The following is a 24161-nucleotide window of genomic DNA, read 5'->3' on the forward strand; positions in this document are numbered from 1 at the left end:
ATCTTTGTATTTATTAATAATTAACATTTTTAACGGTTTTTATCATTCTATATTATATTGATTTTAGCAAATCGCACTGAAACGCAATTCTTGTAAATCATTTTATTTCCTACCTGCTTTTCTTATTTTTACATGTAAGTTTCACAATATTTTTATAAAAGAGATTCGCTACACATTATTTAGGCATCGGATGATGCACTACGACTAGAAATAATGCTTGTGTAATCATCTTTCTTATTAAGCGACTTACGAAAAATCTTGTTGCTTTCGACTTACATTTCAATTTCTATTTCAGTAAAGTAATAATGTTTGTAATCGAAACTGTTGTAATAATATTCTTGATCGTACACTTTTTAGAATATAATAATAGCAGGTTGCTTTTTATGCTATGACAAGTGGCTCATCGTCGGAAAAACCACGGATCACAGGACTATCTTCTTCTTCTGTTGGGAAGAGAAAATATCGTTATTGGACATTATTTCAAATTAATTAATAACAATGTAATATTTATACATAAATTATATTATTTTAATTTTAAAAAATTTAATGTAACAAAATGACAGCACTTTTGAAGAATAAAGTAAATAAAAGTAATAGATTTTATTATTTTCATGCATTAAATTCATCTTTGAATTTTATATTCAAAAATTAAAGAAGAATGTTAAATAAAATGTATGAATCTATAACAATATTCTTCTGTTAATAATATTTGTAATAAAAGAACTAGAATTCGTCATTAATACTGTATATTATTCGATAATAAACACGTATATTTTACTACAGCTACGAAATGAATAAAAATAAAGTTGATTTTCTATCTTTAAAATATATATTTCAACACCTCAAAGTATTGTTTCCAGTTTAAATAAATGTAATAAGGATTTATAATATGAAAAATGAGTAAATAATTGTTTTTAATTAAAACAATGATAATTACCTAAACCAGCATCAGCAGTACCAGGAAATGTTGCTTGACCTCGTCTCGTATCATAATGACTATTAGCAAATTGTGTAAAACTATTAGATAATCTTCGATGTCGTATAACAAAGTATGCAAGTGCTGCCCCTAGGGCTATCACAAGAATGCAAATTGGTATGGCAAGAGAAATAATGCTTGATGCATTCATTGGTGCTGGCCATGCTACAACTAAAGAAAAAAATAATAATTTTAAATTATACATTCATAACAGAAATGTTAGTACTATGGTTTAATTTCATAAATCATTCATTTTATTATGTATATATATATATATATATATATATATATATATATATATATATATATATCATTTAGTATAATATTTACAATGTTCTGTATTAATTTATTTTTTCATTATAGACCATTATTATATAAAATGCTTTTATATTGATATAATGAAAACTTTTAATGTTTCATAGTTTTTTAAAACAATCTTTCAAACTCAATTTGGAATAATTTCAACTTTTTTAAGTTTTAAATTAAAGATTGTCTTTAAAAAATTAAATATTGATAAAAAATATATATTTTTTATACATTTAATTAATGTATAACATGTTTATTTTAATATTTAAGAACTTTGAAAATTTCATGATAATCATGAAACTGAAGACTATATTATTTTTTTCCTATATACTAATAAATTAAAAAATGCTTTTTTCAGAATGAATGGAAAAGGTAAAGATTCATTGCTTAAAAACTACTTAAATGATCACTACATTATCAAAAGAAATAAAATTTGCTTTTTACATAAGAAAATGAAGTATATAATTTACTAACATCGAGGTTGTTGTGTACTGAAGACTTCACTCTGGGAGCTTCTATATCCCTCTTCTGTAACTAATCTCACTGCGAATGAATAAATTGTATCTGTCTTGGCATTTTGATAAATGTATGGTGGCTGATTGGCTTTGAAAATCATCGCTGTGCTCTCATTAATTGTCCTCTCACCCTCGTTCACCAATATCTCATAATGATAGTTCGTTGTTCTGGAAATGCTTTCAGGCAGTTGGTGCTCCTGCCAATAGATAAAATAACTACCGTCTTCATAAATAACACTAAGTTGATGAGGAGGAAGAATGGGCGGAGCATTGTAAATGACCCATTGTCCGGGAATCGCACCGTCAACGTCAGTGGCTAGACTTATATTATAGCGACCACCGTATTTGATACTGCGGAATGGATGTTTAAGAAGCGTCTCATTCGTAGGTGGCAGAGTAAAGACAGACGTTTTATTTAGTGTTAATTCTGTGACTGTTAACTAAAAAAATTAATTAATCCTCATGTTAAAAATAAATTAAACATCATGGGTTCATAATATTTTACATTTAAAATGTTTGTTTTTATTAAGATTTTATTATGTAAGCACACATTGACTTTTTCCAATTCAAAAATTATTAATATAATTTTTAAATATTTAGGTTTAAAAGTCAATATTTTCATAAAAACATCTTAAAAATTTCTAGTTACATAGCTTCAAGTATATGAATTCCTTACCGTGTAACCGATTTTCTCATCTATAATTGGACAACTTGAACTCCACGAAACAATCATTGTATCGGCTTTTTCGGCTCGACTAACTCGGAGCCTCTTAGGAGGTGCTTTGGCATTGAAATGTGTTGTAATAGTTACAGGCTGACTTAAAGGTCCGGCGCCGTATTGTCCTCTTACTCCGACCGCAAAGATATATGATTCGCAAGCTTCAAGATCACGAATCGTGACAGTCAAATTCATTGTTAATAATTTAGGACCTGAAAATTTCAACGACTAATTATATTACGATTCAATATTAATACATTTTTTTGGTATAATTATAATTTTTGTAAAGAACGAAATTTATTCCATATAACTAATAATTATTTATAACATGTTAATACACCGATAACACATATAAAATGTATTTACTCTTGTAAAGATCCACCATGTTAAGAGCATAATGTATTGCATATTGCCACTTGATTTTTCTGTTTCCTTTCGGTGGATCCCAACTCAACTTCACAGTTGTTCCATGCGACTTCAGTAAATGTGGTTCCAAAATTGTCATTGATGGAAGTGGATGATCTTTTGTCATTCCAGTGATCGTAGCTGCCTTACCTACATAATTTTTCTTTGTTGCTCCTACTTCAAAAATATACCTAGTTCCAGGTGCTAAGTTATCCACAACGAAAGTATTAGACTTTGTGGTATCGCTATCGAGAGTTGGATAAGATGGTTGACCACGTGGAGTAATAATGTAACCATCAGCGGATTCAATTTTCTTCCAACTAAGAGTCACCGAATGATTGGTCATATCAATAACTTTCAAATCCTCAATATTATCAATATTAGCCGAACCATCGAAAGTAATAGTTGCAACATTAGAAGAGTCAGACTCGTGTTTTTTATTTTTGGCAATCACCCAGAATGAATAGTTTTTATCTATAAAATAATTTATTTATCTATATACTGATTGAAATACATAAAATAATTGAAAAACAAAAGTATAATAGTTTTAAACAAATGGCTATTGGTCATCTCAATTGAAATATAAATAGTTATAATTTTTATGAAATTTATGAAATTTAGAACTAATCCATGATTTAATAATCGTTTTTATTTGTTGATAAATTGTAAAAAATTTTTAAATATTATTACTTCCGAAATCAGAATTTTCATGTATAATAGTCATAAGTTATAGATTTAATTACAAATAATAACTTAAAAAAAAAATTAATTCTTAATTTTAACAAATTATATATATATATATATATATATATATATATATATATATATATATATATATATATTATACAACAATTATTTCATATTTTATTAAATATACTTTTAATTTTCATCTCATTTATTTTGTTTGTTAAAGTTGTTAACGTTATAAACTAAAACAGAAATATTCCTTCGTTCAGTAGTTGTTACCTGCTTCAAAGGCTTCATCTATTATGACAAATGTCTTCTGTTGAGAATGGACTGGAGCTGGCGGAATGGGCGGCGTCATAAAAATATCATAGCCAGTGATAATACCATTGGGATGCATTGGCGGCTGCCACGAAACTTCGATGCGGCTTCCATTTCTTTGTATAGCTGTTACATTCCATGGAGGACTAGAGATACCCTCGCCGGTCATTACAACCAAATATCTGCAATTATATTACAATTTACAAAAAAAATAATGTTATTCTTCTTCTTATTCACTAAATTGAACTGTATAATTACACATTTATTAAAAAAAAGTATAAGAATTTATATCTTCTATCTTTAACAACATGAATTAGTGTTTCTATTAATCATTAAAAAGAGAACCGTTAAATATATATATATATATGTACGCATAAAACACAAGCTACAACACATAAACTTAATTTTTTAGATTACCTTGAAGTTCATAAAGTTCACATTAATGAATTTAGCATAAATTCCTTTTTTTTTTTAATTTCATAAACGAACCTATATTTAAATAACATCAACTTACATTTTGTGATTTACAAAAAATTTACTTATGCATTTCATTACAATATATATACATTTGGTAATTAATAAGTAGTCATAAATAATTGAAAATAAAACTTATTATTCTAACATGAATATTAATATGAATTACTAAACAACGTTGTAACATAATACATATCATTTCCAATTCTAATGGAAAATTTTAATAAAAAGTAAATATGACCATTGAATACAAATTTTAATTTTAATTTGAACTTACCTAGCTGGAGGGAAAATAGTTGGCTGACCTTTTAGTTTTACATATACTGTTAAATTGTAACGTGTATAGGGTTCGAGTTTATTAAATTGATATTCCGTGTCCTCAATCAATTTACTAGCATTTGTCCATTTAGCATTGTGCTCCGCAAGTGCAATTGACGGTAGGAACTCAAAAGTGACATTGTTTGGTATCGGCATCCACCAAAATAAGAACAAACTCGTAGCATTCGTTGATCTCTCGTCTACACCAATATTGAGTACCTTCAATAAATATATAAGAAATGAAGAACGTATTATACAGATTTATCAATTTTAAAAACTTAATGCTTTAAAAGCTTTAAAATTTAATTAATTTTAATTTTAAATTAAATCTTTTTATTTGAATGATGTAATTATAATAATTATAAAAAATAAAAAAATTCTTACTTGATAAACTCTTGTATTATTTTTTTCACAGTTGCTTTCGTCGAATTCATCGTAACAATCCTGCTTTCCATTACAGTAGGCCGATAGAGGGAAACACCTAGTTTCATCGCAAGGGAAATAACCAGTGTCACACAAAACGGTCGAAGGACTTGTATGATGATGATCGCATCCTCTTTCATCACTACCGTCTGGACATTCGGCGATTTCATTACAAATCTTCGTAAGAGGAACGCACGAACCATCGGTAAAACACTTAAATTGATCTTCATTACATCTGCAATGATTAATTAAAATTTATTACAATTTTGTAAAATTTATTTAAAAATATAGGCATGTGAAAATAAAAATTAATTTTTAAATGCATATTATAATTTAAACAAATTGACTAAATTCTATCAGCATTTTCTACACATAAAAATCTTGTTATTCAAATGATTAAATATTTTTGTTTTCATGGTAATGTTCAAAATGAAGTTCCCGTATTAAAACATTATGTTTTAAAACTATGTAATAAAACATTCAATATGAACTGTTATTAATAGTTGATAAAATGGTTCTTAAAGTTTTTCGATAACGATTTATATATATACATATATATTATACAATACATCATATTATAATATGTTATTTTGCAAATATTAAAAATGATTTAAAAACTTTTTCAATAATTGAATACATACAGTAAATAAAAATTTCTATATTTGATATTTTCATTTTCAATTTGTTTAATTATTAAATGAATTGCTTACCCAAATCGTACATGACTGCAATAAAGTTCATCTTCTCCAGTGGCACAATCTTTTGACCCATCACACATCCAGGCAGTTTCGATACATTCCCCATCAAAGCACTGATATTGAAAGTCCCTGCAGACGTGTGGATGATCGTCTGTAGTAGACATAGTAGAACCCGTGATACCAGGAGCTTCGGGAAAGCCACAGCCTGTCTCGTCAGAGTTATCACCACAATCATCGACACTATCACATTTCCACCAGTATGGGACGCACTTCTTATTTTTGCACATGAACATCCATTCGTTACATTTACTGGAATTTGTAGGTAAGGGTGACGAAGCCGGCAATGTGGTGTATTCAACAGACGTACAATTCGCTTCATCTGCGCCATTATTACAATCCTTATCACCATCGCATACCCATGATTTATAGATGCAACGATGCCTCTTTTCTAAATTATAACAGTCAAATTGCCAAACCTACAATTAAGATAAACCATAATATTACAAATGTTTGATTAACTTCGCAATTGTTTAATTAAATTAATTGTTCTAAATAATTAATATTTTTATTGAGTTTTTGTTGGAATTCAAAACTAATGATAAAATAAACTTATATTTTATATTTTTCATTAACAAATGAATTATATTTACTTCGCATTCAAAACCTTTGCAGTCATCTTCATCACTGCTGTCTTCACAATCGGGTTCGCCGTCGCATTTCCATGTTTTCGGTATGCAACGATTATCTGATTTGCAAGCAATTTCATCAGATTTACATGTACTAGGTGTATAAGAAATGGAACAATTCTTTTCATCTGAATCATCCCGACAATCGTTCTCACCATCACATACCCAACGATGAGATATGCAACGACCATTCTCGCATCTAAAATAATTCATTGTAAAAAAAAAATTAAAAACAAAAGTTTCAATATTTTTTTACAAATAATATGTTGTGTAAATTAACCTAAATTGTGATTCAGCACAATTCGTGTATGTGCAATTCATTTCGTCCTTTCCATCTTTACAATCTCTATCAAAATCACATACCCAGTATCTTGGCATACACCTTTCTTCATCACAAGCGAATGTGTTTGGTTGACACTTGACCTTATTGCAATGATTCTCGTCCGAGTGATCATCGCAATCATTATCACCATCACACTTCCAGAACTTTGGAATACAAATACCGTTATCGCAGACAAATTGATTAGCAGCACAACTATGGGCAACTTGCGGACAACTTGAATTGGCATAAGGTTTAACTCCACCAGGACACATACATATGCCGTCTTGCATAACCATACCATCGGGACAAAGGCAAACGTAATTATTATTCGGAGCTCCGAGACAAATGTGTGAACATAAACTGCTATTGGAGCATTTATTTTGGCCAGATTGTACGCTATGTGCAAACACCTATATAATAGGACAAAATATTGTAAAAAATATACAGATTTAATCAAGTTGATTTTCAAAATATCAATATTAAATTAATACTACATATTATTTATAAACCATTACGGAAACTACCTTTAAATCCATAAGACCAGCAAGCTGACCGATAATACTCGTTACGCCAAAGCCATGATCTTTATCTGCTACAAAAATCATCGATTGCTTCCAGTCGTCCCAATACATATTATCTTTAAATACGGCCACCGCAAATGGGTGCGATACATGTTCATTATTTTGTATAATTTTTTTAAAACCATTGCCTTGAAAGTCAGAGGATCCGATGTAATCTTGACGAGCATCCACCCAATATATTCTTTCAGCAATGTGATCAATAGTAATACCTTACAATTTTAATTATTTGTTAATTGTATTAAGTAACTTTTTTCTTAAAATAAAGTAATTTGACATCACTAATAAAATATTTCATATCGTGAAAATAAAAATATAAATTATAATAGTTTTGTACATACAAATAAGTACAACATATAATTTTTTATGTTATGTTTATATTAAGTTTTACAGTTTTTATTTTGTTTTAAATAAATCAATAAAACTAACCATTAGGCCATTCAACTCTAGCATGAAAAAGCTGTTTAACATTGGATCCGTCTAAATTAGCTCTATTAACCGATGCGTTGCCAGGTGCCCAATCAGTCCAAAACATATATCCCATCATAGGATGTACAGCAATACCTCTTGGTTTTTGTACATTGTTTGGACCTAGAATCGTTCTTCTCATTCGTCCCATTGTAGATAAGTCAGTCCTAATTATTTGAATTCTCATCCTCACACCATCCACAAAATACAGGGCATTTGAAACCCAATCGAGCGCCATACCTTCGATCGAACTTAAATCGGTTTCCACAAGGATTTCGGGATAACTTTTTCCATCTTTAAAGCATTGGCGGCCAATTGTATCGTTTACTATGTCTGCCCAATATAGACAATTATTTTTCATATCAAATTCGATTGCAATAACATTTTTTAAATCATGAACTGGAAGGACTTCGAGCTTTTGTTCTTTTAAATCGATTCGAGATATACGTTCACGCTGTGCTACCAGCAGAAATTCTGACATTTCTTCCATAGGGCATGGTATCTATTATTTAAGAAGATTGCATTTATTATTACAGTCTGTTCTGGTTATATTTTCAATTTGAATTATATAAATTATTATTTTCAAGATATTTGTGTTATCAGTATAGTAAGGTTTTTTAAAACCTATTTATAAGTAATAATTTGAATTAAAAAAGAATATGATGAACGTCGTATAATAAGCATTGTGTTTCATATTTAAAACTAATATTTTAATTAATCTATCACGTTTCCCAAACAATTTTTTAATATTTAAAAAATTAATAAGGTGTTTATTCTTTAATTTAATCAAATTAAATAAATTTTCGTAAATTGTTTCAATTGTTCAATAGATAAAAAATAAAATTAACTTAACAGAACCATTAAATACGGTATTCGATGATTAGAAATTTATTTAGTCAATAAACTGCAGCCATTAAAGTGAATATAAATAGAAATAATATTTTTAAAAAACAACAAGTATAGTATAATACAGTAAAATTAAAATTAAAATTAAAATCCAACCTCATCGGGCTCATAGAATTTTGCTCTACCGCCAATGCAATCGTCATCTGCAATCTTTATATAACCCTTAGTACGATTATAAAATTTTCCAGGAGTACATGTATGTGGCACTACATAAGGATCATGATTCTTAAGTGTTTTGTTACGTATACACGTGTATGATGGAACCAATGGAACAGTCGGTCGAATGAAACCAAAATCACATTGATAATCTTGAGCATCACATGGGCATATTTCAGTTTTTATAGGATTATCAAAGTTAGTTCCCGTATAGCAATTTGCTCTAGCACTACGACGTAAATAAGTTTCTTTACGGCCAAGAACACAAGTAGATGATATTTCCTAAAATAAAAAATGATCCAATGAATTTACCAGTATTTATATAAAATAACTGATTAATGTAGCTTAATGTTTATATTGTATAGGTGTTATAAATTTATTGTTTGCTATGAAATTAAAAAAAAAAAGAAATATTAAAGATAAAATAGGTATAAATTGATTAAACTAGACTCTAATAACTTATAAAACCATCATTTAAAATATATTCAAATATTTCTCAAGAAACTTTACTGAATATATGGTGGTGTTGATGTACTCACTTAGTATTCAAAGAATATTTTAATAAGTTGCTGATTAAAATATCCTAATTACAATAATTTATTTATATCTTATTGAAAAAGAAGTTTAAGAACAATATAATTATAATTATTGTTATTAATATTAAGAATTGTATTAATTTCAAATATGTTATTTCAGTAGCATAAAAACACAACATTAGAATGTTGGTTTCAAATTTATATTAAATTTTATCAATGTGTACTACATAACTATGTATTTAAGAAGCATTATTTACCTTCGGTGAGGCAGGTAACCAATATTTGAAATCATCGTCAGTACAATTTCTCTCAAACACTTTGCTTAAATCTACTTTAATAATCAACCATTGATGTTCACCGCTTCCGGAACCAAACATCGTGAAAACAGTAGTATTTTCTCCAGGTTCAGTCATTAGTCCATATACCCTAAGCATTTTCTCGGTAAACTCCAACGTTTGCCAAGTTTCTCCTTCGTCAATCGAGTATGAAATATCCTTCGTTTCGCCCTTCATCTTAAAATATTTTACCGCTACAAGTACACCGCCATGATCTCCCATGTTAAAGAAATAGTAATCTTGTAGCACTTGTTTCCAAGTTAATCCAGCATCCCGCGATACGTACAATGCTGCATGTCCCTTTAAACTTGTACCGATAACTCCCGTCGCCATTATTAATCCGGGAGCAGATTTAGAACTCATAATCGAAGCTGCACGATATACAGGATAAAGTTGACTGAATTTCTGACTGAGATGCAATGAGCAGGTCTCAGGTTTGCATTGATTGTACAAACGCTTGTAACTGGATTCAGGTGCTTTTATACGATTCCACGTCATGCCATGGTCATAAGTGATGAGAGAAAGCAAATGTTCCGGTCCAATTAAATTTAGCTTCGGATTGCCTTGAACTTCAGAAGCAATATAAATGCCACGTAACCCTTCGACCTTGTAAAGTTCAGTAAAGACCTCATCCGCTACTTCGCTGAAATGAATGAAATTTAATTATGTTAATTTTTTTATAAAACATTGAAACAAAAAAATATTCATTACTTTGACTAAAAATATATAAATACATGTACGTAACAAAATTATACCCACAAAGTATTAGTTTTTTAAACTAATAATCAATGAACTTGACTGAATTTTAATTAATAATATAAGTATGGGTGTACGCGTGTACGTATGAGCCTGTATATGCCTGTGTGTATAGGCTGATATTAAAAATGTAGACAAATGTTAACTTATATATTTACAAATTTTTATTTTATTGCGAAAAAAGGCGAGTTTTTAATAAGTAAAATTTTTTAATTTCGCAAAATAAATCGTGAATTGTTAAAAAATTTTGTCTTCTCTTCTTATTAAAATACTTAAAATTCTTATTAATCAACAGTATCTGAGTCTACATTGCAAATATTAAGTTCTATTTCCCTACTCACATTATTCCATGCTACTTAAAATTAAATTTTGATAAAACAGATTTAATAAAAACATTCGTTCATTTAGCTTTAAAGCATTTATATAAATATTTTAGAAATCGCTATATCTTGAATAAGGGTAGAATATGTTCATTCGCTTGCTTTAGTAAAATCTGCTTTACTTTCTCCTTTCTTACAAATTATGTTTTTTTTTTTTTTTTTTTTTTTTTTTTTTTTTTTAAATTAATCTAAAAGAAGATTTCAAGCTCAAAAAATTCATAAAAAAGGTAGAGCAAACGAGTGTAATGAAAATACACTATGCAACCCGTATTTACTCATTAGTAGTATCATACAAATTCTTGAATATATAAATTTATTATAAAGCTATATTTGAAGATATTTATCTACAAGTAAATATTAAAAAATGAATGGTGAGATTAATCGAATATATTTTTATTATTTTTAAATTTATAATATTACACGATGTTCGGAGGAAAATTAAAACATAGCCTAAATGCGTATATTGCATTTTCAACAATCTATTGATTTTATTTTAATGATAAAACTGTAGTTTATTTGACATCGCATTATAATTACTTAATAGCGAACAATATATTTAGTCAACGTGTATATATATATAAGAAAAAGAAAGAAACAAAAATCAAATAAGCCATTCATTATATTTACTATTATGATTGGATTTATTTTAAAAAATTTTATAAACTAGCATTTTTACTTACTTTAGCCAACTATCACTCCATGTGTTATTCGGAAAGAAAGTTAGAATATTCGGAAGCGATAAAAGAAACTTCACGCCATTATGATCGATGTATGTAGATATATAAAGATTGACCAATGTTTCTGTATGAGACACAGCTACGAATATTCGATTGTTCGATATGTCAGCAACATGGTATTCCCTGCAAGGAAGATCCGTATCGAACAGTGCAGGTACAAATGGTTGGTCTTTATACGATATAAACAGTTCTAGACCTTGAGTATCGTTATTCATTGGCTAAAAAAATTAGGATTAAATATTTTATTAGTGGCTAAATTTTGTTTTACAAAACGTAGGCTTCATATTTATAAAAAATTTCATAAATATTTTTGATAAAGTTTTTTTAATATCAAATGCTCACGCATGAAGATAACATGTATTTAAAATTGGTCTAAAACCTATCAAAACTTGAATTACTAGTGTCTATTATGTTATAAAAATATTTTTTTTAAACCTACTACTTTAAAAACAAAATAATTAATAAAATTAACTTTGATTTTCATATATTATCAAATAATAATTTGTTGTTGTAATTCATTAATTGTAAGCAAAGGATATTGAAAATGAGTAAAAAAATTATATAAGGCATAAAAATAAAAATCAGTTACAAGCTAAACGACACTTAAGGTTACTATTTAAAATTTTAATACAAAATTTTTATTATTATAAACCTTTTTTGTGGCGAACATGTAATCACCACGTATCTGGAAATCCTCGACGTTAATTATGACTTCGGTATATCGTCGAGGTGCCCATCTCCATCGAATTCTACTTGGTCCAAGATCAATTACATTATTTTGACCCCCCGGTCCCGTACGTTCGATTAATAAAGATTTTGGTTTGGTGTTCGTCCAAAAGAAAGCTTTTACATACTCGTGCACAATTTCCCATGATGTACCTCCATCCAACGTCATATACAACTAATTAAAATTATTAAATATATAAAAATTGTTATACTAATGAAAAAGGGAAAACACGAAAATATTGTTCAGTGGGGTACGAAGCTTTCAATAGTTTAGTAATAAATTTTAATTGAATATGTAATAAATTATATTATTTATTTAATAAAGTATTTATAGGTATTTTTATTTATAATTAAAAGATAATCGTTAGAATAACTGCCAACAAAAATGAATAGATGAATATCAATATAGAAGAAATTTAACATACTTTACGCATTGGATCAACCTTATCCAGAACTAGAATTGCATGGGAGGATCCATAATGGTCATCACCAAAAGCAATTTCGCTTGGTGTGAAGTCGAGTTTTATTCGCTTGACGTCAGAAATACGATACGAGTGTGTAATGAATATCAATTTATTCGTACTGTCCGCAAACACGCACTAAAATAAGTCGAATAAACGAGGTGATTAACGATGTATTGTTTCTAATTAGTAATACATTAAACATAATATAATTTTATTCATTTTTACAATAAATTTATTTACTTTATTATACTTAGTAAATATGAATACAAACTTTTTAAATTTTATGTTTTCAGATTGTGGTTATGTAAAAAATTGAATTAAATTATTTCTATAGAAAAATATTTCTTCCTCAGTCATAAACTGCTAAGAATTCGTTGAATCCATAAAATTTGGTCTATTACGGTACAATAGTTATCTTTATTATGCATTTAACTTATTTCAGAATCAGAAGAAATTTTATTTCTTACAGTGCATGCGTATATTTTTACACATCAATGAATACTTATATTGAATTCCAATAATATTTATCAGATTAGATCATATGAGCACTATAAATATATGGAAATCACTTGATTAATAATATGTAATTAATAATGATAATAATTATCTCACGTATAAACATCAGCTAAAACTACCATATAATTTTAAACTTCGTGTTAAAAACGACTGTTTTTATTTATAATTTAAATAACTCAAAATTATTATAATATAATATTATTTAAATGCAAAAAATTATCTAAAAGTTGAATATACAATGCTGTATATGTAACTTTGTACACGTAAATAATAAATACTCTGGATATGCAAAAAATAAAAATTTATAAAAAAAATTTTATTTTTTTTTAATTTATCTTTCAGTTAAAATGTCAAGATTAAATAATTTTTTTTTAACTCCAATTCTCTCTCTTTCTCTCTATTTTGATATACTTTATCAAAAAAAAATAAAAAATAAAAAAAATAAACAAAAAATGAACATGAAAAATACATAAAAATATGTTTATTCTCTGGCAATACGTACAAGTCGATTATAAGTCGGATGATTATAAAATTTATCCACAATGGCGTATTTAGCGTCTGGCTCGTCGGATACCTTGAAGCTGTTCGTTTCGTTGACAAAGGTATCGCCATAATCGTAACTTACATATACAGCACTGGGATTTACAGTTGTGTACTGTTGCCACGTTTGGTACGTCTTGGGCAGTGGATTATCCCTAGCCAGACATATTATCATATTCGAACCCTCACCTATCCAGTGTACCATCAACTGTTGATGCGAATCGTGTAACTCGTTCACCTGAAACATGAATACGAATTTAAAAGAAAACAGTTCCTCGTATCAATTATTATTAGTAAATAAATATTAAAGGTGGAAAGAATTTAAGTACATTGATATAAACAAAAAATTATAATGAATTCTTCATAATCGATACAAGTTTTTTTATTAATGAATTATGCAGATTTTACTTTATTAAGTATAAATGGATAAAGCATATTTAATATAACTATATGTTATAATACTTTAATTGATATTCTTATCAATATAACTATATGTTATAATACTTTAATTGATATTCTTACTATCAGCTTAGTTATAAATTATGATATATTTATTGATATACTAAAAATATGAAAGAAATCTTAAAATAAAAATTTTAATAATATATAGTTAGAATTAATGAGTTAGCACTTGCGCTGTATTTATAATCAATATTAATAGTAAGCAAAATATTTTAAACAGTACATAAACAAAAGTAACATGTAAAAATACTAATATGTAAAACTCTTATAAGTAATATGTTAAATTTGAGGCAATCACCAGCTTTTTAATTAATTTTTAAGTAATTAATTTTATTACTGAAACACTTTAGTGTTGCTTTCACCAATATTCCATATTGTATTTAGATTATGCAAAAGTTCACATATTTTTATAACTTTATAAACAACGTCAAATGAAACTGAGGATAATATCTAAAGACTTGCTGCAAAATCATTAAATATTTGTCTAATTCATAACTTTATTTGTCAATAAATTTATGGGTATACAAAATTACAATAAAGAATTAGAATTTAAAAGCTATTAATTTTTTTCATCGACGCTCTGTCTTTCCATCAATTGCCTTATCATCCTATTATATCTGAATCTTTGTGTAAGAGAGCATGTATAAAGCATATAAAAAGAGGCGACCCATGATGAGTCATAACATTTTATCTCTCCTGTTGGTCAGCCTCTGCTAAAGTAAAAACATTATCAAACACTCGATTACTTTGTCGGCTAAAAGTGCTTGTAAACGAGTATTACTTGGACTAACCTCGCAAATTATTATTTTTTTTTATGTATAGAATTATATCATTATTAAGTAATTTAATACATGCAATTATATTCAATAACAATTTATAAAATTAGTTATAAAGTAGTATAACAAAATTAACACTCAATATAAAACAAATACATATAAATCTGAGTGTGTAGTTGTTTAGCAATTTGTAACTGATACAATGACAGAACATAATATATTTTGACTTTTATTTATTATTACCAAATCAGTAGTGCGATTATAACTACATTACGAAAATAAAACTATGCTCTTTTTAATTCTTTAACTAACATTTTTTACTGCTCTAAAAAGTTATATAATAACATGCATTTATCAATATTATTTTTATAATTTATATATTAAACTTTCATTTATGTAATCTCGACGTTTAATAATCATACATATATATATATATATATATATATATATATATAAACATGTTAACTAAGAATGCTTGATACGAAATAGCAAATATTTGTCGGATACAAAATATTAAATATTGATGGTTATCTCATATTTTAATTATAATTTTTATTAAAGTGCTTATGTATATACAGTAATAATAATAATAAGATGTATCAAATTTATTTAACAATTAATTTTTTAGCTTATAACAATATTCGAGATAATTTAATGATACTTAGTATGATTTGCTCATTTTTCTATTGTGTTATTTCTGTCATATATGTAAAAATGCAATGCACATACAAATTTAAATTAAAGTAAAGAAAAAATAATTACAATTGAATTATCCTTTTTAGTGGTAAAAATTTCTAACATCTCAACAAAGAAATATTCTAAGGGATATCTATATGAATTTGTATATTATTACAAAAACTCCTCTGTTTATATTTTCTTATTGATTTTCAAAAGATTCTACATTGTTAAAAAAATCTCACAATTTTCTAAATGATGATGTCGATGCATTGAACCATTGTTCAAAACTTTATTATTCATAAATAAATAAAATTTTTTTTAATTCAAAATAATATGCTATCCTTAAAAATTATGTTTTATATTAATAAAGATTTAAAGTACAATAAATTGTTCATTATAATAATTATTAATTTTACTGATTTGTAATGTTGTTTAAAAAATTTTAAGTAGCTATCTACATAAATACATTTAACAGTTATAAATTTGGCTTGGAATATATAAGTAATTCATCACATATAAATGAAAGGCACTTAATCCTTAAAAAGTATGAAATCCTATTTTATCTTAACCATTTTGTAAAATATGTTAGTAAGTAACACAGTGTTCAGTAAAGCTTATAGCAATATTTTCATTTTTTTACTATGAAGCTTTCGATAAACAAGTAACATGTAAACTTACTTATATTAAACTGATATATTATTGATGATAAAAAGAAATTATATTTGTTGTTTAGGATTTCCATATAACATTATCGATTTTTAAATTGTATATAACAAGATCATCTCTTTAAGTCTATTGTTAAGTTGAGTACTAATGATAGTGTAAAAGATCAATATTTATAATTCTTCGGAGCAAACATAATTTTAGCGAGAATATATTATTCACTCAATAATAAATAGCTAGAAATAATAACAGTTGACAGTAATATAATTGTATAATATGATAGGTGTTGTGACATTAATAAAATTATTGTAATTCATTTAATAAATGGGATTTTTTTTAATTTAAAAAATATTTTGTTCCTTTTCTGCTATTACATTGACTAAGTATATTAAATTTCTAGTAAGTCTAAAATATTTAATATTTTTAAAGCAAATTATTTTGCTCATTTCACACAGTGCATTTTCATCAATTATATTTCTGAAATAAATTTACAAAAAAAAATTTTAATTAACTCCCATCTTTATTTCTATATTTAGTCAATATAAAAATGGCCTATGAAGCGATATCTAAATGATTGTGGAATATATTTCTTTTAAACTGTATTCTATTACGGAAATAAGATAATTTAAAAGTATTTTTATAAAATTGATTTATAAACATCTGTAAATTAACCAGTGGTGTATGTCAAGTATAGGGAAAATAATATTAAAAATTGTTGTTACATAATAACCAACCAAATATTTTAATTATATAATATATATTTTCATTAAACATACACATTAATTTTGCTATTTTTCGATTCACTCATCATACTATCATGATTATACTCATATATGGTTAGACGCTTATAAGATTTAAAAATAGTTTTGTTCGTTAATATATAAGTAAGTAACAATAGATTGAACAATATATTATCAGATATTTAAAGAAATTTTATTAACGAATACTTTTATTTTACTTTTAATAACGATGAATTACTGTTATCATTGAAAATAAAAAAAAAAAGGTTTTAATTATAATTATATAAGTATTTACTTTGATTGACATATTCAGACATTTACTAAAAATAAGTAATTTTAAACTATTGTGAACTAACAAACTTTTAAAAAATACATTGTGATACATACAGTATCCGACAGATTAAAATTTATCATGATACTCAAAAACTATTGAATGATAAATAAAAAGTTGCACAAAGAACCCTTTATGCAATTTGAAGTCAATAATAATTTAATAATCATTTAACAAATAGCCAATTTATCTGTGTGAATTTTATAACTACAGTTTAAAACTTCATTAAAAATCTTTTAAATAATCAAATTGTATTATTGTTTCAAAATATTGTGCATTCAAGTTTTTTGTAAAATAAGAGTAATGAGTAAGTAATGTTATAATAAACAATGACTCGTCGTGATAAAATAATCATATCATTAATAGAATAATATTGAAACCAAAAACTACCGTAGAATTTAAAAATGAAAAACTTATTAAATACTCCATGAAAATTAATCCTTTATAATTTTTATAACAATGTATAATACAGTAAAACAAGCACTTAAATTTTTGAAAATCAAATCACGTATATAAATACCATCCACTTTCTTGAACAAAAATTAGATTTATCTCAATAGATTAAATCATAATGCAACTAAATTGATGCGATTAATTATTGCTTAATAGAAACTAATAAATTTTAAAGTCTTCTGCGTAAAGTTTTTATAATAAAGTTTATTATCTATGTAACTTTACAGAAATTTAAACTTACTCGCATCCGCAGAAAAAGATAAGCGAGAAAATGAGTCAGTTTAGTCCATCACTTGATTTCTTCGAAAATATCTGTTAAATAGTAGTGGTCATAACGCGAGCAAAAGTATAACTTCAACTCTTGATTTTACTTTTTGTGTTTTTTTTTTAATTGCTTTTTAACTGCATAAATAAATATCAATAACTTTGTATGCCCATTATTAATTACCAAACAGACAGTGAATTAATGTATGCTATTTACAAATACTATACATTCACTGATAATGAGATATTAAATTTTTTTATTTCAATGAATGAATAAAATGTTATAAACTTTATATTTTGTCATTTTTTCCTACTAATCATTTATCAAATTAATTAAATTGAGATAAATTATAATACTTATACGAAGAAATATGTTTTATTTGAAAAACAATATTTATAATCCTTTCCAATAAGTATTTTATATGTTTTAATATTTTTGTGTATTACATTTATATCTTTAGAAAATTATAATTTTTATAATTTTATTAATGAATCCTATATTTTTGCACTTTTTAATTTCTGTACAATACATACATACAAATTTTAAATTTTCGTGTATTATTAACATCGTATCGAGAGCATGTTGATAGCTATCTTGTATATAATTGGTATTTGCCAACCAGAAGTTAGGACACAAACATGAAAAAATTTAACATACTTAAGTGAAAGACATTATATCCTCGGATAAATTAAAGAAGGAAATATTGAGCAATGACCTGCATTAAAATGACTAAAATCAATTATTTCTTAATAGAAATTGCTTAATCAAGAATTGATTTCTACTTTCAAACGCTTTAAAAAGTTGATAATCCAATTTTTGTATAAAGCAAACTAGGAATTAACCTAGGTGTTGAACGGTAAATAATTTTATATTTTATTAAATACTATTTTTTAAAGACAATTTTAACATTGTGGTAATCTAGTATGAGAATTTAATAATATGCTTTAATTATAATTTAAATACAATTATTAATTAAATTAAATAATAATACGTGAAAGTTATCATTTTTTAAATTCATATAATAGTTTTTAATAGAACAAACTTATGGAATATTAATTTTCGTTATTATCTTTCAATCAATGTTATATTTTTTATTTAGTATGGAATTCATTACATTGATAGGTAAGTTTATGATTATTCAAAATAATTCTAACTAATTTTCGAAAACAGCATTAAAGAGAAATTTTAATGCTTCGAAACTTTTTGTTTGAAATGTATTAAATATATTAAATATATTATATACATTTTTCAAAGGAAATCAATTTTCAATCATTTTTAAAGTTCTAAAATGTATTTAAATTGATTTAAATTTGTTAATTTACTTCCAATTAATTATAAATCTTGATAATGTTTTAAATAGTTTTAGGTTTATATCTTACAAAAAGGATAAATGATTAAAACATAATTACAATTGAAATGAACCTACAATTTTTATATTTTAGTTATTTACACAAAGATTATTAAATAACATACGTCTTAAATTATTTATTTATAAATAAATTCATCACTTGTTACTTGAATTTTAATTAATATAGTATTAATATAGTATAATTATTAAGTAGTTAACAAATGTTTCATTTTCTTAAGGAATATGTATGTGCTCGTTCACCTGTACATGCATTCATAGTACTAACCAGTAGAACTATATTATAATAGATTAAATTTATTATATTTAAAATATTATAGTTCATTACATGTTTTACCTATTTTCAACAACTTCATAAATTCATTTAAATGCATTTTAAATAAAAAAGAATGCGTATAATAATTTATATATATATATATATATATTTTTTTTTTTTCATGTATTAAACATATGCGTAATTTATAAAGCAACCAAAATTTGAATGGAGGGTGCTCTTTAAAACTATAAGTATAAAAATTTTCGTTTTATTTAAAGATTTATTACTTACAATTTAACAGTATAAATAATTTATTAACTGTTAAATAAAAAATAACATCAATATATATATCGATAGCAATACATCATATTTATAATATTTATTAACAATTTATTCTAAATCTATTGTTTAGTGGCAATTTACTTATCCTAATGTATGAAGATTCAATGAACTCCAGAATAATACTCAAGCAGGCTTACTTAAAAGAAGATATTGACTATATATTCATTAAGAAACACATCTTTCTTGTTTTTTTTTTGTAAATGGCTTCGTTGATTGTCTTAAAATTAAATAGTTCTTTAAAAACATAGCTGAAAGCTTCTATTTCTCTCTTAATAATCATATATTCAAAGCCAACGATTTTAAATAAATTCCAATGTAATTAAAATTCTACAAACTTCAATGAATTTGTTCTACGAGTATACTAACAATTACATTACTAGCATCAAATAATTCAATATTAAAACAACACTTAATTAAAACTTATTAAAACTATATTCTTTACGTTACGCAAATATCATTAAATTGTTATATGAATATTATATTTGTAGTTTCTCGAACTTTTATAGACCTTGTATGTTTTTTGAATTTAAAAAACAGAAATCAATATAATAATAAATATATACGAATCTCTTCAAATTTTTTTAGGTTTTTGAATAAAAAAAAATTAATATTTTATATAAAATAAATATTAATATAGGAAATAATATAATTGAAATAAACTTTACGTGATACCGAAATTTATTAATTTACTATCACATATATTAACATTTAATATTAAAATCATATAAATTTCAAGTAAAATATTGTTTTTCGGACAATTAAAACAAGACGTGCATATTTTAATAATTGTTACTTTTTAAATAAATACAAAAATCTTTTAAATAAATTTTTAAATAAATCAAAAACTTTATAAGTTCGTATAAAATAATTGTTAAATCAAACAAAATAATAAAATTTTTAAATATTTTAATTATTGTTTTTTTAAATTAATGTAAAACTGATTTTTCACTGCGTATACATAAAAATTCTGCATTACCATTACGAAAAGAATACTATAAAAATTTTGTAATACTCATTTATCCTTTAGAATTAATTGAAACTGTTATTCTGTTACCAAAACTAAATATTATATAAATGATATTTGAACGCACGAATCTGAACACATGATTATACTCAAATTAATTAAATCAAAAGTTTACATTATAACAAACCGAGTAAAATTGTATTTATACTTAACAGTATTCTATAAATGTGTTTTTGTTCGCAAGAAAGATTTTTAAAAAAGCAAGCATTTGTTATATTTTCACGCTAGAGATGTTGAATCTGATAAGAATGTTACAGAAGCCTGTAACATCGCACAATCGACAGGGGCAGACAAATCGGCCTCTGGAAATTTCCAAGAAGAACGTGTGAAGAGAATCAGGCGGGTGCATTCATTTTCTAATTCCGTTCGTAATTCATGCATCCACCGACACTTGTTAGTTCTTTGGTTCCCCTTTTCGCCGACTCACTGTGTAGCATATCCATCGATGTTACGAAGCGTCTCTGACAATAATTGAGCACCGTTGCTTAACGAAATAATATAATAAGGAAAAATTTACACTAGAGTTTATATTCTACGTAAATTTGTAAACATATATATTTGAATTTGTAATATTCTTAAATTTGTGAGTTAAAAATAATTTTTAATGAAACTTATTTGGTTGTAAATATTCCAAATGTAAATATCTTTAATAGAGAAATCTACGCTGCATTTTATTAATTATTTAAATATTAATTAATAACTTTAATTATTTAATATCTTTAAATATTCTTCCATTACTTCAAGCAATCTTTAATGTAATGTATTATTTTCAACGATAATTATTGACACTTCTAAATTGATTTATTTTAAATGAAAAAAATTAATGCATATTTATGTTTTGCATATACTTATATTTTAAATAAGAATATATATTAGCTATAAATTTTGTTTGCTTATTTTATATCTTTATAATAAACTATATAAATACATATATCACTAATGAAGTAAAAATTCTTCATTATATTCCATTTTTTACTATAGTTGTGCTTATAAAAGCAAATAATGAGACAAAGCTTCCACGTTCTAGCATTTAAAAATAACAGTTTTAATTTTTCTTGGTGATTAACTTCTGTTAAAATACAGTACTCTCCTTTTTTCAATCTTTGCACATATACGTAGTGTAAGGCGACACTCAAGCTAAACGTCACCGTCATTCCCTTACTGAAAAGCGACGTATACACTACTTCCATAGTCAGAAAATAATTATGTATCTAAATTAAGTATCTTTTCATTTTTTAAAAACCTGTAGAGTATTTATATAAGTATGACGTTTTAGATAGGTTTCAGGCAAATTCAAGTATGAGGGAAGAAGATTATCAATAAGCAAAACAATTTTTGTAAGTATATGTGAGTGTATTTAACAAACATAAAAGTATATGAAAAATGTCAGTTCAAATAAGAATAATAATAATTGAAAAATCCTATACTTTAAGAAAAAATTGAATTCCTAATTAGTTAATAATTTACTAATAGTTTAACTTAATATATAACAATTTTGCATATAATCTAAAAAAGAGGGAAATCTACATTAAATACTCAAATAACAAATAAAAAAATTAATTGAATTAACGTAGGGAATATTTTTTAATAACAATTTCTTTATATTATATTTTTATATAATTAAATGAATAAAAATATGAGCTACAATGACAACTTGTACTGAATTTATATTTCACGTATGAATATATATTAAATGACGAAAACATACAAGTCAATACTGTAGAAATATATGCTTTCAATTAACTTAATGGTTTAAATTAAACCGATATTACATATTAAGCTTTTTGAACAAATTTCAATATAAACGATCTTTGAGATTTTTTAAAATTCTATTTAATAAAAAAATTGTTGAAATATACGATTCAACATCAAGAATTCAATAATAACGATACAAGATAGGAAGAAACAGATTGACTTTTGTTATATCTAAGATTGTATTGTACCCGCAGGAATCGAATACAAAAGGATCTCTTTCACAACAATGTTGATAATAAAACGTTTACGATGTCAGACATCTGGGAAGGGGAAAGACCCCATCATCTTGAAAAACTCTACTTCCGCTGTTGAGAGAGTGGGAGATTGGGATGGAAGGAAGGAGAAAGTGTACAAGTGAGCGACGGAATGAGTAAGGGAGGAAGGAGCAACAGTCATTAGAGAGCTATTATGGTAGAGATACATATTGTACACTTGTAGAAATTATTTTTAGTTTATATCGATGAATACATACGTATTCTTACATACATCAAAATAAAAATGATGTGATTGTATTTAATAGACACAATAGTAATAGACACAATATTTTTATTTTCATATAATTTCAATTTTAGTCACGAAAAAAATATCATTAATGTTTTTAAAACTATACTTTAAGTTAAAAATGTTAAAAATACAAAAAAATTTAAGTTAAAAATGCAAGTAATTATACAATGTTAATAATAATTATTTTCATAAATTATTTTTACAAGTTAGTTAATCAGTTAGAATATATTTAAATATTATTCGAAGTTGTAAATTCTAATTGATTTATATGCATTAACTTAATAAAAAGAGTTCTAAAACTTATTTATGTTTATTAGTGTAAAATAAATTTAAAACTATATTTGATTAAAAAATTCATTTAGAAACATATTTAAAATAGCCACAAGCATAAAAATATTAATTTTGAAACCTCCTATGATCTATAATTCATTTAATTAATTTTTTTATCTAGTTAATTTTAAAAATTTAAAATAAAATAAGCAATATAACACCCCTAAACTATTATACCATTTTAATTGTTAATTGCTCAAATTTGAATATAAATGCCAAAAAATTAGAAAATATCTTGCACTTCACATTTGCAGTAATTATAAAAAATATTC

At 25.4% G+C, this 24161-nt stretch overlaps 1 protein-coding gene across 1 annotated transcript in view; it reads right to left on the reverse strand.

Moving 5' to 3' along the window:
- The window catches only part of LOC105367472 (sortilin-related receptor), a 31535-nt gene continuing 7374 nt past the window's right edge, over positions 1-24161 (reverse strand). Inside the window, exons 2-20 of the mRNA XM_011506196.1 lie at positions 13907-14182; positions 12850-13023; positions 12330-12599; positions 11642-11916; positions 9748-10468; positions 8895-9236; positions 7854-8394; positions 7371-7636; positions 6805-7256; positions 6489-6723; positions 5851-6314; positions 5102-5375; positions 4677-4936; positions 3887-4107; positions 2882-3394; positions 2474-2727; positions 1757-2237; positions 938-1147; positions 1-443 (exon numbers count right to left, since the gene is read on the reverse strand). Of these exons, the coding sequence (XP_011504498.1) occupies positions 382-443; positions 938-1147; positions 1757-2237; positions 2474-2727; positions 2882-3394; positions 3887-4107; positions 4677-4936; positions 5102-5375; positions 5851-6314; positions 6489-6723; positions 6805-7256; positions 7371-7636; positions 7854-8394; positions 8895-9236; positions 9748-10468; positions 11642-11916; positions 12330-12599; positions 12850-13023; positions 13907-14182 (6291 nt within the window). The 3' untranslated portion in view covers positions 1-381. The remainder of the gene's footprint in view (positions 444-937; positions 1148-1756; positions 2238-2473; positions 2728-2881; positions 3395-3886; positions 4108-4676; positions 4937-5101; positions 5376-5850; positions 6315-6488; positions 6724-6804; positions 7257-7370; positions 7637-7853; positions 8395-8894; positions 9237-9747; positions 10469-11641; positions 11917-12329; positions 12600-12849; positions 13024-13906; positions 14183-24161) is intronic.

The sequence above is a fragment of the Ceratosolen solmsi genome, unplaced genomic scaffold, assembly GCF_000503995.2.
Source record: "Ceratosolen solmsi marchali unplaced genomic scaffold, CerSol_1.0 scaffold10, whole genome shotgun sequence".
Lineage (NCBI taxonomy): Eukaryota > Metazoa > Arthropoda > Insecta > Hymenoptera > Agaonidae > Ceratosolen > Ceratosolen solmsi.